The 14,180-nt window shown below is 43.2% G+C and overlaps 2 protein-coding genes across 5 annotated transcripts in view; both read right to left on the bottom strand.

Annotated features, from left to right (window-relative positions):
• LOC139577731 (cysteine-rich protein 1-like) overlaps window positions 1-12,342 on the bottom strand; it is a 137,034-nt gene extending 124,692 nt beyond the window's left edge. For 2 of the 4 annotated variants that reach the window (XM_071404921.1, XM_071404922.1), the window contains exons 1-3: window positions 12,141-12,342; window positions 7,020-7,114; window positions 6,464-6,518 (exon numbers count right to left, since the gene is read on the bottom strand). In XM_071404921.1, coding sequence (XP_071261022.1) covers window positions 6,464-6,518; window positions 7,020-7,114; window positions 12,141-12,183 — 193 coding nt within the window. In that variant the 5' untranslated portion in view covers window positions 12,184-12,342. Of the gene's footprint in view, window positions 1-5,758; window positions 6,084-6,463; window positions 6,519-7,019; window positions 7,115-12,140 lie in introns of those variants that run through there. The other 2 variants (XM_071404924.1, XM_071404923.1) reach the window with 2 other exon arrangements.
• The window catches only part of LOC139579781 (scavenger receptor cysteine-rich type 1 protein M130-like), a 524,366-nt gene that overhangs the window by 324,148 nt on the left and 186,038 nt on the right, over window positions 1-14,180 (bottom strand). The gene's annotated exons all lie outside the window — the stretch shown is intronic.

The following is a 14,180-nucleotide window of genomic DNA, read 5'->3' as shown; positions in this document are numbered from 1 at the left end:
AGATCTCCAGGCTCAAAGCGTCAGTCCACCAGGTAGGTAGAGTATAAATCTACAGTGATTATAGCAGTTCAATATTAGTCAACTTTATTATCCCATATGGAGAAATTCATGTGTCCATACAAACCATTCTAAAACCCAATAACAAGTAGTGTTTTATGGAACTACTAATACTTGTCAACCACAAAGCATTACTGCTGTTAGAATAACAGAATCACTGTCATCATCTGTCCTCACCACTGTGTTTTCCTCTCTGCTGTTTACAGCTGAATACTCAGTCAGACTGGTGAATGGGACCACTTCCTGTTCTGGGACAGTGGAAGTCTTCAATGAAGGAGAGTGGTCAGGTCTATGTTATTTGTGGTGGAGCATGAGAGAGACTAAGGTTGTGTGTAGAGAGCTGGACTGTGGGAATCCTGTAGCTGAATCTAGAGGAACTCTGATTGAAGATGGAAGAAGAGGAGTCTCACTATTGAGTTGCTATGGAGATGAGTCTTCTATTAGACATTGTGACATCATAGAAGAACCTGGTGTCTGTGATGGTGGATATTATCACCATGTGACCTGTTCAGGTAAGAGTCTGGTCATATTGAGAGATTTATTTGTACATTATACAATATTACCATGTATCATGTTTTATGTGTTTTTATTTCATTTAAATAGAGGGAGAGATGTCAGATGTATTTAAACATTATATTTGTGTTTGTCATATTGGTTTATGGGAGATGTTCATGGGCAGATCATTGTAGTTCAGATGGTACTGAAGTGAAGCTGCCTGATGGATGTCCAGCTGTTTATTTTCTATAAAGTGAAGTGAACTTATTCCTGTCTCCTGCCTGCATTATTCCCAACCCAATCCTGAGTGACTAAGAACCCATTTCTACCTCTTACAGTATCAAACATAGCAAACTATAATCTTTTATCCAACATATTTGTGTTTAGTCCTTGACAGTGTCATCAACAAAACTGATTGAATGTTCAACCAACTCTTTTTCTCCAGAGTCTGTGCGGCTTGTGGATGGAGCTGGTCTCTGCTCTGGGAGAGTGGAGGTGAAGTCCAATCAGTCCTGGGCCTCAGTGTGTGAAGCTGACTTTGACCGGCAGGATGCAGAGGTAGTCTGTGGGGAGCTTGGCTGTGGGGCTCCTGCAGCTCTACAGGGGGGGCTCTATGGAGGAGGTGAGGGTCAGACCTGGGATAAAGAGTTCCAGTGTAAAGGCAAAGAGTCCCTTCTCCTGGACTGTGACACCTCAGACAGAGAAAACAACACCTGCCTACCTGGTAATGCTGTTGGACTCACCTGCTCAGGTAAGAAACAGTTTGTCACTCAATCAACATTGTTTCTCACCTGGAGTGAAGAATATGAGAGACAATATAGGTGTGTTTTAGTGAGAAAATAGTAAGATTACTGTCTCTCTCTTCTTTTCTCAGAGCCTGATGATGTGAGGCTGGTGGGAGGAGGCAGTCGCTGTGCTGGTGGAGTGGAGCGGTACGACCAGGGAGAGTGGAGGACTGTGGGAACTGAGGACAGGAACCAGGAGGATGTAGCTGCAGTAGTGTGTAGACAGCTGGTTTGTGGCTCCACTGTTTCAGTACTACCTGGAAACACCACTAGAGGGTTTGGAGTTGACTGTTCTGGGTCTGAGTCTTCACTGAGGGAGTGTTCCAGAAGATATTATCTCCTTCTTGGACTCACAGTGATCTGCTCAGGTAATAACAAGATATTATAATTATATTCAACTGATTTCCTTCATTCATACAACTTCCTCTGCACCTCTCATGATGACTGTTTAGCTTGTCAGTCTGCTTTACTAAATAGATCACTCAGTCAAGTAGGAATCAAATACAACTTAAATATCCCAGAATGCTTTTGTATTTGAGTGTTATCTCAGTGAACGTCTCTACTCACTACCACTGTCACATGTCATGTTATTGTCATATCTAAATGAGGAAAGTAGTTGAGGAGCTACGTTTTCTTTTTCTCTCCTCTTGTTCCAGATGTCCTGCTTAAGCCCGATATCAACATATGTTGTCTCAGTGACTGTAGGCCCACTACTCATGTTGCCCTGTGAGGGAGGGTGGCTGGCACTGTTACATGCTGATGTTATTGTCATATCTATAGGAAACTAGTTGAAGAGGTTTTTCTTCTTCTCTTTTATTGTTACAGATCTCCTGGTCCAGCCTGATATCTCCCTGACTGACTCAATGGGAGGGGTCTCCAGGGGCCACCAGGGGCCCGAGGTGTTCAGGGGCTACAGCTTCACCATCACCTGCTCCACTCAGCCACAGTACCCAGGAGGCTCCTTCCTCCTCACGTTCACCGGCTCCAACAGAACCCAGACCCAGCCAGCTGTCAATCACTCTGCTGCCTTCCTCTTCCCTGCTGCAGATGACTCCCACCAAGGGAACTACAGCTGTGTTTATGACAATTATGTTTTCTCTCATTACTTCTCCTCTGAGAGTGAGCTCCTCTCCCTCACCATCACAGGTAACTGAACATGAACCAGACTTACAACTTTGTCATTGACAGATTTCCCACAGATCTATGTGATGATGATCAGTCCCCTCATCAAAGGTGTTTCTGTTTGCAGCCTCTCCTCTGCCAGCCTTCATCATCAGACACGTTGTAGTGCTGCTGCTCCTACTGACAGCCATCACCACCTCCTACCTGTACTACAAGGTAAAGACATTTACTCAGACGTTACAAGTCATTTAAACTTAGAGGGAGAGGGTGAGGGGGAGAGGGAGGGAGAGAGAATGTAGATACTAGAGAGTAAATGTCTGACTGTTGGTGCTGTGTCTCCCTAGCCCACCAGGAGGCAGAAGAGAGTGAACAGAGTGAGCAGCATGGATCTTTATGTCAATGCCATGGAGATGGTCTCTCTGAGCTCCAGAGCTGAAGCTGGACCGGGAGAGGAGAGAGCAGCCCAGGGGACGGAGTAGGAGTAGAATGAAGCTGACCCTACATGCTGATCTTAGGTCAGTTTTGTGTTTTAAATCGATGGTCAGCAGTGGACTGGTGTTTAAAATGTGGTGACAAACCTGAAGTGGTTCTAATTTTAATAACAAGTTCAGAATTAGTTTATCTTTCTAGAACCTTGGAAGAAATCTAAAAGGAGTGACTGCAACCACCATTATTCCTTTTAGTTTGGTTTTTACCACCAGGGTAACATGGGGTTCTGGGTAACATGGGGTTTTGGGTAACATGGGGTTCTGGGTAACATGGGGTTCTGGGTAACATGGGGTTTTGGGTAACATGGGGTTTTGGGTAACATGGGGTTTTGGGTAACATGGGGTTTTGGGTAACATGGGGTTTTGGGTAACATGGGGTTTTGGGTAACATGGGGTTCTGGGTAACATGGGGTTTTGGGTAACATGGGGTTTTGGTAACGTGGGGTTTTGGTAACAGGGAGTTTGGTAACAGGGAGTTTGGTAACAGGGAGTTTGGTAACATGGGGTTTTGGGTAACATGGGGTTTTGGTAACATGGGGTTTTGGTAACATGGGGTTCTGGGTAACATGGGGTTCTGGGTAACATGGGGTTTTGGGTAACATGGGGTTTTGGTAACGTGGGGTTTTGGTAACAGGGAGTTTGGTAACATGGGGTTTTGGTAACATGGAGTTTTGGTAACATGGGGTTTTGGGTAACATGGGGTTTTGGGTAACATGGGGTTTCGTAACATGGGGTTTTGGGTAACATGGGGTTTTGGTAACATGGGGTTTTGGGTAACAGGGAGTTTGGTAACATGGGGTTTTAATTATTTGAAGAGAGTAGCTCATTACATCTGACTTGTGTTCCAGAATGTATTGCTTTTTGCTTTTGTCTTAATGTCTTTAGTCTTTGTCTTTATCTTATTTAGTATCTCTTAGAATCTTTATCTTATTTAGTGTCTCTTAGATTCTTTATCTTATTTAGTGTCTCTTAGATTCTTTATCTTATTTAGTGTCTCTTAGATTCTTTATCTTATTTAGTGTCTCTTAGATTCTTTATCTTATTTAGTGTCTCTTAGATTCTTTATCTTATTTAGTGTCTCTTAGATTCTTTATCTTATTTAGTGTCTCTTAGATTCTTTATCTTATTTAGTGTCTCTTAGATTCTTTATCTTATTTAGTGTCTCTTAGATTCTTTATCTTATTTAGTGTCTCTTAGATTCTTTATCTTATTTAGTGTCTCTTAGATTATTTATCTTGAAGTGTCTCCATTATTAGTTCATGTATTATTATAATCATCTGTTCGTTCTTTGTATTTTGAAAAAAATAATAATAAAGGGGTTTGTTGTTGTTGTTTACCTCTCATGATGTTATTGATTATAAATGTTATGATATTGATTATGATGTAGATTATTGTTATGATGTTGTTAGTAGTATATAGATAATGATGTTATTGATTATAAATGTTATGATATTGATTATTGATTATGAAGTAGATTATTGTTATGATGTTGCTCTCTAAACTGCCATGTAATCAACTGAATGCTTTTAATAAAATTACAGGCTGTCAGTCTTGTGTGATTTAATTATTAGACAGACTACAACATACAGTATGAATTAACTGAGATCAGTCTGTGTGATTCTCCTCTTGGACAGATTACAACATACAGTATGAATTAACTGAGATCAGTCTGTGTGATTCCCCTCTTGGACAGATTACAACATACAGTATGAATTAACTGAGATCAGTCTGTGTGATTCCCCTCTTGGACAGACTACAACATACAGTATGAATTAACTGAGATCAGTCTGTGTGATTCCCCTCTTGGACAGACTACAACATACAGTATGAATTAACTGAGATCAGTCTGTGTGATTCCCCTCTTGGACAGACTACAACATACAGTATGAATTAACTGAGATCAGTCTGTGTGATTCCCCTCTTGGACAGACTACAACATACAGTATGAATTAACTGAGGTCAGTCTGTGTGATTCCCCTCTTGGACAGACTACAACATACAGTATGAATTAACTGAGATCAGTCTGTGTGATTCCCCTCTTGGACAGACTACAACATACAGTATGAATTAACTGAGATCAGTCTGTGTGATTCCCCTCTTGGACAGACTACAATATACAGTATGAATTAACTGAGATCAGTCTGTGTGATTCCCCTCTTGGACAGACTACAATATACAGTATGAATTAACTGAGATCAGTCTGTGTGATTCCCCTCTTGGACAGACTACAACATACAGTATGAATTAACTGAGATCAGTCTGTGTGATTCCCCTCTTGGACAGACTACAACATACAGTATGAATTAACTGAGATCTGTCTGTGTGATTCCCCTCTTGGACAGACTACAACATACAGTATGAATTAACTGAGATCAGTCTGACCCTCATAGCAAAGTCCGTGTGTTCAGAACTCTTAAAACATGATCTGACTAGGTAGTGTCCACTCCAGTACATGTGTAGTGTAGGATGTGTGTCTGTGTACTCCAGTACATGTGTAGTGTAGGATGTGTGTCTGTCCACGTGTAGTGTAGGATGTGTGTCTGTGTACTCCAGTACATGTGTAGTGTAGGATGTGTGTCTGTGTACTCCAGTACATGTGTAGTGTAGGATGTGTGTCTGTGTACTCCAGTACATGTGTAGTGTAGGATGTGTGTCTGTGTACTCCAGTACATGTGTAGTGTAGGATGTGTGTCTGTGTACTCCAGTACATGTGTAGTGTAGGATGTGTGTCTGTGTACTCCAGTACATGTGTAGTGTAGGATGTGTGTTGGTGCCTAAAGGGACTCTGTATTTAACACACTTCATCCAGACGACTGTAGAAGCTTCTGTTTTATTGAAGAACAACCGTTGTCTCCATTGAACACAACGTTGTGGTCAAGGTAGTTGTTTTATGATTGACTGAAAGAGGGGGACTTTCAGAGTATTTCTTGATTGGTCAAATGTTGGTTGGCTGAATGTTGGGTCTAGTTGGTTGGTCGTTGGCTTGTTGGCTGAATGTCAGTTTTGTTGAATATAGATCCTTGTTGATAGCCTGTTAGTTCTCATTAGGTTGTATTTTGGTGTTTTTTTGGTTAGACTGGTTCCTAGGAAGAGGAGGCTGAGCTGTAATAGTTTGACATCAGTCTCCTGTTACCTGCTGAGCGAGAGAGAGAGAGAGACACAGACAGAGAGACACAGACAGAGAGAGAGCAGAGACAGAGACAGACAGAGAGACAGAGACAGAGAGACAGAGAGAGAGAGAGAGAGAGAGAGAGAGAGAGAGAGAGAGAGAGAGAGAGAGAGAGAGAGAGAGAGAGAGAGAGTTATTTGCTGTACATACCATCCTAAGACACTATTCCCTATTTGGTGTACTACTTTTGACCAAGTCTCTGGCCAAAGTAGTGTACTATGTAGGGAATAGGCAGCAATTTGGGACGCAGGCCAGCTAAAGTACATCACCAAGCAGTATCTACCTCTGGTACCAAACATCTACATGTAACAGTGTAGTAGGGTTACTCATCACCAAGCAGTATCTACCTCTGGGACCAAACGTCTTCATGTAACAATTTGTGCAGTAGGGTTTCTCATCATGCTGAAACACAAAGCACATAAAACATCTTAGTTCATGAGATACATAGATACACACATATAGATAGATAGATAGATAGATAGTCAGACAGACATACAGAAAGATAGATAGACAGATAGACAGACAGACAGATAGATAGACAGATAGACAGACCTTCCTTCTGCACCCCACCTCCCTCCCTCCCTCACTCCTTCCCCACCCTCCCCCTCCCTGTCTTCGTACCTCAGCATGTTGTCCTGGGGTCAGCTGTCTCTGACACTGTTGATACTATCTTTCTCTCCCCCCTCACTCAACCTTCCCTTCCCTCTCTCCCCTCCCCTTCTCTCCCTGACTCACTCTCTCTCCCCCTTCCCTTCCCTCTCTCCCCTCCCCTTCTCTCCCTGACCTCCCTCTCTCTCCCCCTCCCCCCTCCCCCCTCTGCTATACTCCCCTCCCTCTCAGCTCCCGTTCCTCCCTCCCCCTTCTCTCCCTCATCCTCTTCCCTCCCTCCCTCTCTCTCCATACCTCAGCATGTTGTCCCGGGGTCAACTGTCTCTGACACTGTTGACACTTCAGACACAGAGGGTGGTAGTCCCGCCCCAATGACCTCTTCTTCTCACCTGGACCAATGGGGAGAGAGGATACCAAGGGTTAGAGGTCAAATGTCTGTCATGGACCAATCTGGTTAGAGGATACTCAAATTGTATTTGTCACATGCGCCGAATACAACAGTGAAATGCTGAATACAACAGGTGTAGACCTTACAGTGAAATGCTGAATACAACAGGTGTAGACCTTACAGTGAAATGCTGAATACAACAGGTGTAGACCTTACAGTGAAATGCTGAATACAACAGGTGTAGACCTCACAGTGAAATGCTGAATACAACAGGTGTAGACCTTACAGTGAAATGTTGAATACAACAGGTGTAGACCTCACAGTGAAATGCTGAATACAACAGGTGTAGACCTCACAGTGAAATGCTGAATACAACAGGTGTAGACCTCACAGTGAAATGCTGAATACAACAGGTGTAGACCTCACAGTGAAATGTTGAATACAACAGGTGTGGACCTCACAGTGAAATGCTGAATACAACAGGTGTGGACCTTACAGGTGAAATGCTGAATACAACAGGTGTAGACCTCACAGTGAAATGCTGAATACAACAGGTGTGGACCTCACAGTGAAATGTTGAATTCAACAGCTGTAGACCTCACAGTGAAATGCGAAGGGGGGGACAATGCAAATAGTCTGGGTAGCCATTTGATTAGATGTTCAGGAGTCTTATGGCTTGGGTGTAGAAGATGTTTAGAAGCCTCTTGGACCTAGACTTGGTGCTCCGGAACCGCTTGCCGTGCGGTAGAAGAGAGAACAGTCTTTGACTAGGTTGACTGGAGTCTTTGACCATTTTTATGGCCTTCCTCTGACACCGCCTGGTATAGAGGTCCTGGATGGCAGAAAGCTTGACCCAGTGATGTACTGGGTCATACGCACTACCCTCTGTAGTGTCTTGAAGTCGAAGGCTGAGCAGTTGCCATACCAGGCAGTGAAGCAACCCGTCAGGATGCTCTCGATGGGGCAGCTGTAGAACCTTTTGAGGATATGAGGACCCATGCCAAATCCTTTCAGTCTCCTTTTGTCGTGCCTTCTTCACGACTGTCTTCGTGGGCTTGGACCATGTTAGGATGTTGGTGATGTGGACACCAAGGAACTTGAAGCTCTCAACCTGCTCCACTACAGCCACGTTGATGAGAATGGGGGTGTTCTTTGTCCTCCTTTTCCTGTAGTCCACAGTCATCTCCTTTGTTTTTATCACGTTGAGGGAGAGGTTGTTGTCCTGGCACCACACGGCCAGGTCTCTGACCTCCTCCCTATAGGCTGTCGCACTGTTGTCAGTGATCAGGCCTACCACTGTTGTGTCATCGGCAAACTTAATGATGATGTTGGAGTCATGCCTCGCGGTGCAGTCATGAGTGAACAGGGAGTACAGGAGGGGTCTGAGCACGATCCCCTGAGGGGCCCCCGTTGTGAGGATCAGCATGGCGGATGTGTTGTTACCTACCCTCACCACCTGGGGAGGCCCGTCAGGAAGTCCAGGATCCAGTTGCAGAGGGAGGTGTTTAGTCCCAGGGTCCTTAGCTTAGTGATGAGCTTTGAGGGCACTATGGTGTTGAACGCTGAGCTGTAGTCAATGAATTGCATTCTCACATAGGTGTTCCTTTTGTCCAGGTGGGAAAGGGCAGTGATGAGTGCAGTAGAGATTGCATGTCATGGACCAGTGGGGTTGGAAGATACCAAGGGTTAGAGGTCAAATGGTGTATGCCATTCAGAGAGAGCTCTGCACTGTGACCTGAGAGTTGCTAAGCTACCGGTAATTTACCAAAGTAACTTTGGGAATTTATACTTGAATAACTTTTATAAAATGTATTCCTCTATATGGTGTCTGTGTCCATATTGTCCAACAGACTAATTAATGAAAAAGCATCTAATCAACAACGGCATTATTTTGATGAACTCTATTGACTGATTTAACAACTGAGTTTGGCTCCAACACATTTACAACAAAGACATTTTGACAGTAAAATAAATACAAGTGTTTAAAAAACATTAAGAATATTTCATGCTGAAACTCTCATATTAAACACCAATGATATTTACTGAGTTCAAGGCTTATATTAAGGTTAAGGATTTACAGATTTATGTTATATATTTTAAACCATATTATTTAATTATTGTATATTTGACATGATAATTACAGACTCATGTGATAAGGACACACAGAGGACCAGAGATAATTACAGACCCATGTGATAAGACCACACATAGGGACAGAGATAATTACAGACTCATGTGATAAGGACACACAGAGGACCAGAGATAATTACAGACCCATGTGATAAGGCCACACATAGGGACAGAGATAATTACAGACTCATGTGATAAGGACACACAGAGGACCAGAGATAATTACAGACTCATATGATAAGACCACACAGAGGGCCAGAGATAATTACAGACTCATGTGATAAGGACACACAGAGGGCCAGAGATAATTACAGACTCATGTGATAAGGACACACAGAGGGCCAGAGATAATTACAGACTCATGTGATAAGATCACACAGAGGGCCAGAGATAATTACAGACTCATGTGATAAGACCACACAGAGGACCAGAGATAATTACAGACTCATGTGATAAGACCACACAGAGGGCCAGAGATAATTACAGACTCATGTGATAAGGACACACAGAGGACCAGAGATAATTACAGACTCATGTGATAAGACCACACAAAGGGCCAGAGATAATTACAGACTCATGTGATAAGGCCACACAGAGGGCCAGAGATAATTACAGACTCATGTGATAAGACCACACAGAGGGCCAGAGATAATTACAGACTCGTGTGATAAGGCCACACAGAGGACCAGAGATAATTACAGACTCATGTGATAAGGACACACAGAGGGCCAGAGATAATTACAGACTCGTGTGATAAGGCCACACAGAGGGCCAGAGATAATTACAGACTCATGTGATAAGGACACACAGAGGACCAGAGATAATTACAGACTCATGTGATAAGACCACACAGAGGGCCAGAGATAATTACAGACTCATGTGATAAGGCCACACAGAGGGCCAGAGATAATTACAGACTCATGTGATAAGACCACACAGAGGGCCAGAGATAATTACAGACTCGTGTGATAAGGCCACACAGAGGGCCAGAGATAATTACAGACTCATGTGATAAGGACACACAGAGGGCCAGAGATAATTACAGACTCGTGTGATAAGGCCACACAGAGGGCCAGAGATAATTACAGACTCATGTGATAAGGACACACAGAGGGCCAGAGATAATTACAGACTCATGTGATAAGACCACACAGAGGGCCAGAGATAATTACAGACTCATGTGATAAGGACACACAGAGGGCCAGAGATAATTACAGACTCATGTGATAAGGACACACAGAGGGCCAGAGATAATTACAGACTCATGTGATAAGACCACACAGAGGGCCAGAGATAATTACAGACTCATGTGATAAGGACACACAGAGGACCAGAGATAATTACAGACTCATGTGATAAGGACACACAGAGGGCCAGAGATAATTACAGACTCATGTGATAAGGACACACAGAGGACCAGAGATAATTACAGACTCATGTGATAAGACTACACAGAGGGAAAGAGATAACTACAGACTCATGTGATAAGGCCACACAGAGGACCAGAGATAATTACAGACTCATGTGATAAGACCACACAGAGGGCCAGAGATAATTACAGACTCATGTGATAAGGCCACACAGAGGGACAGAGATAATTACAGACTCATGTGATAAGGCCACACAGAGGACCAGAGATAATTACAGACTCATGTGATAAGGCCACACAGAGGACCAGAGATAATTACAGACTCATGTGATAAGGACACACAGAGGGCCAGAGATAATTACAGACTCATGTGATAAGGACACACAGAGGGCCAGAGATAACTACAGACTCATGTGATAAGGCCACACAGAGGACCAGAGATAATTACAGACTCATGTGATAAGACTACACAGAGGGAAAGAGATAATTACAGACTCATGTGATAAGACCACACAGAGGGCCAGAGATAATTACAGACTCGTGATACTCTGAAGTACCCAAAAAGGCCACTAAGCCAGGTTAGACTATAGGAACCCAGCCTCTTAAGGAAAGGAAGCCAGGTTAGACTATAGGAACCCAGCCTCTGAAGGAAAGGAAGCCAGGTTAGACTATTGGAACCCAGCCTCTGAAGGAAAGGAAGCCAGGTTAGACTATAGGAACCCAGCCTCTGAAGGAAAAGAGACCAGTTTAGGGTGTTGGAACTTATCCCAGGATGAAAAGAAGGCTGGTTAGAAAGGAAAGGACACCAGGTTAGACTATTGGAACCCAGCCAGTGAAGGAAAATAGACCAGTTTAGGGTGTTGGAACTTATCCCAGGATGAAAAGAAGGCTGGTTAGAAAGGAAAGGACACCAGGTCAGAGTATTGGAGAGGAGCCGGTGTGTTAGAGAACAGTCTGCTTCCTCAGAGAAGACACTTCCTGTTGTCTGTGTGTGAGTCATGACAGACTGTTCAGAGCATGGAGACACACACACACACACACACACACACACACACACACACACACACACACACACACACACACACACACACACACACACACACACACACACACACACACACACACACACACACACACACACACACACACACACACACACACTCACACACACACACACACACACACACACACACACACACACACACACACACACACACACACACACACACACACACACACACACACACACTCACACACACACATACACACACACACACACACACACACACACACACACACACACACACACACACACACACACACACACACACACACACACACACACACTGACATACACACAAACACACACACAATAGGAAAGGTATAACGATTGAGTTTAGAAAAGATTTGCGAGCGAACGATGCCTCTCAAAAACCTGCCCTAACAATCTAGCAACTATTCCATAATTCTATGGCATCTCTGACCAACTGTGTTACACTGCAAACACACACACACACACACCACTCACCAAAGTAGACGGGTTTCCCACAGATGGGACAGTAGCCCACCATGATAGATGATATTCCTGACACTGTTATTTAGCAGACAGGAAGTGTGTACGTAGAGAGAGTGAGATGGAGAAAGTGTGTGTAGAGAGAGAATGTGTGTGTGAGAGAGTATGTAGAGAAAAGGTGTGTGTGTGTCAGAGAGATGTACAGGAAATAGGTTCAACTCTGTGAATGTGGCGTGTTGTGATGACAGAACCAGGATGTGGTGAGTACCTTGTCACAGCAAGACAAAGCAACATCACTTCAAAATAAAATACTAGATCAACACATTGGTGTCACTGGTAAAACGAAATATACATACAACTAGAAAGATATGAAACATAGAACTAGAAAGATATGAAACATAGAACTAGAAAGATGTGATATATAGAACTAGAAAGATATGATACATAGAACTAGAAAGATGTGATACATAGAACTAGAAAGATATGATACATAGAACTAGAAAGATATGATACATAGAACTAGAAAGATATGATACATAGAACTAGAAATATATGATACATAGAACTAGAAAGATATGATAGATAGAACTAGAAAGATATGATAGATAGAACTAGAAAGACATGATACATAGAACTAGAAGGATATGATACATAGAACTAGAAAGATGATACATAGAACTAGAAATATATATTACATAGAACTAGAAATGTATGATAGATAGAACTAGAAAGACATGATACATAGAAAAATAATAACCTTTAGATAGAAGTTGATTAAAGATATGTCTATTCTGGACTGTTATGACTGAACAGAACATCAGGTGGGACTAGATCTGGACTGTAATGACTGAACAGAACATCAGGTGGACTAGATCTGGACTGTAATGACTGAACAGAACATCAGGTGGACTAGATCTGGACTGTAATGACTGAACAGAACATCAGGTGGGACTAGATCTGGACTGTAATGACTGAACAGAACATCAGGTGGGACTAGATCTGGACTGTAATGACTGAACAGAACATCAGGTGGACTAGATCTGGACTGTAATGACTGAACAGAACATCAGGTGGACTAGATCTGGACTGTAATGACTGAACAGAACATCAGGTGGGACTAGATCTGGACTGTAATGACTGAACAGAACATCAGGTGGACTAGATCTGGACTGTAATGACTGAACAGAACATCAGGTGGACTAGATCTGGACTGTAATGACTGAACAGAACATCAGGTGGGACTAGATCTGGACTGTTGAACAGAACATCAGGTGGGACTAGATCTGGACTGTTATGACTGAACAGAACATCAGGTGGGACTAGATCTGGACTGTAATGACTGAACAGAACATCAGGTGGACTAGATCTGGACTGTTGAACAGAACATCAGGTGGGACTAGATCTGGACTGTTGAACAGAACATCAGGTGGACTAGATCTGGACTGTAATGACTGAACAGAACATCAGGTGGGACTAGATCTGGACTGTTGAACAGAACATCAGGTGGGACTAGATCTGGACTGTTATGACTGAACAGAACATCAGGTGGGACTAGAGCTGGACTGTAATGACTGAACAGAACATCAGGTGGGACTAGATCTGGACTGTTATGACTGAACAGAACATCAGGTGGGACTAGATCTGGACTGTTATGACTGAACAGAACATCAGGTGAGACTAGATCTGGACTGTTGAACAGAACATCAGGTGGGACTAGATCTGGACTGTTGAACAGAACATCAGGTGGGACTAGATCTGGACTGTTGAACAGAACATCAGGTGGGACTAGATCTGGACTGTTGAACAGAACATCAGGTGGGACTAGATCTGGACTGTTGAACAGAACATCAGGTGGGACTAGATCTGGACTGTAATGACTGAACAGAACATCAGGTGGGACTAGATCTGGACTGTTGAACAGAACATCAGGTGGGACTAGATCTGGACTGAAATGACTGAACAGAACATCAGGTGGGACTAGATCTGGACTGTTATGACTGAACAGAACATCAGGTGGGACTAGATCTGGACTGTTGAACAGAACATCAGGTGGGA

The sequence above is a fragment of the Salvelinus alpinus genome, chromosome 6 (assembly GCF_045679555.1).
Source record: "Salvelinus alpinus chromosome 6, SLU_Salpinus.1, whole genome shotgun sequence".
Lineage (NCBI taxonomy): Eukaryota > Metazoa > Chordata > Actinopteri > Salmoniformes > Salmonidae > Salvelinus > Salvelinus alpinus.
The sequence above is the reverse complement of the archived record's forward strand: the minus strand, read 5'-3'. Positions and strand labels throughout refer to the sequence as shown.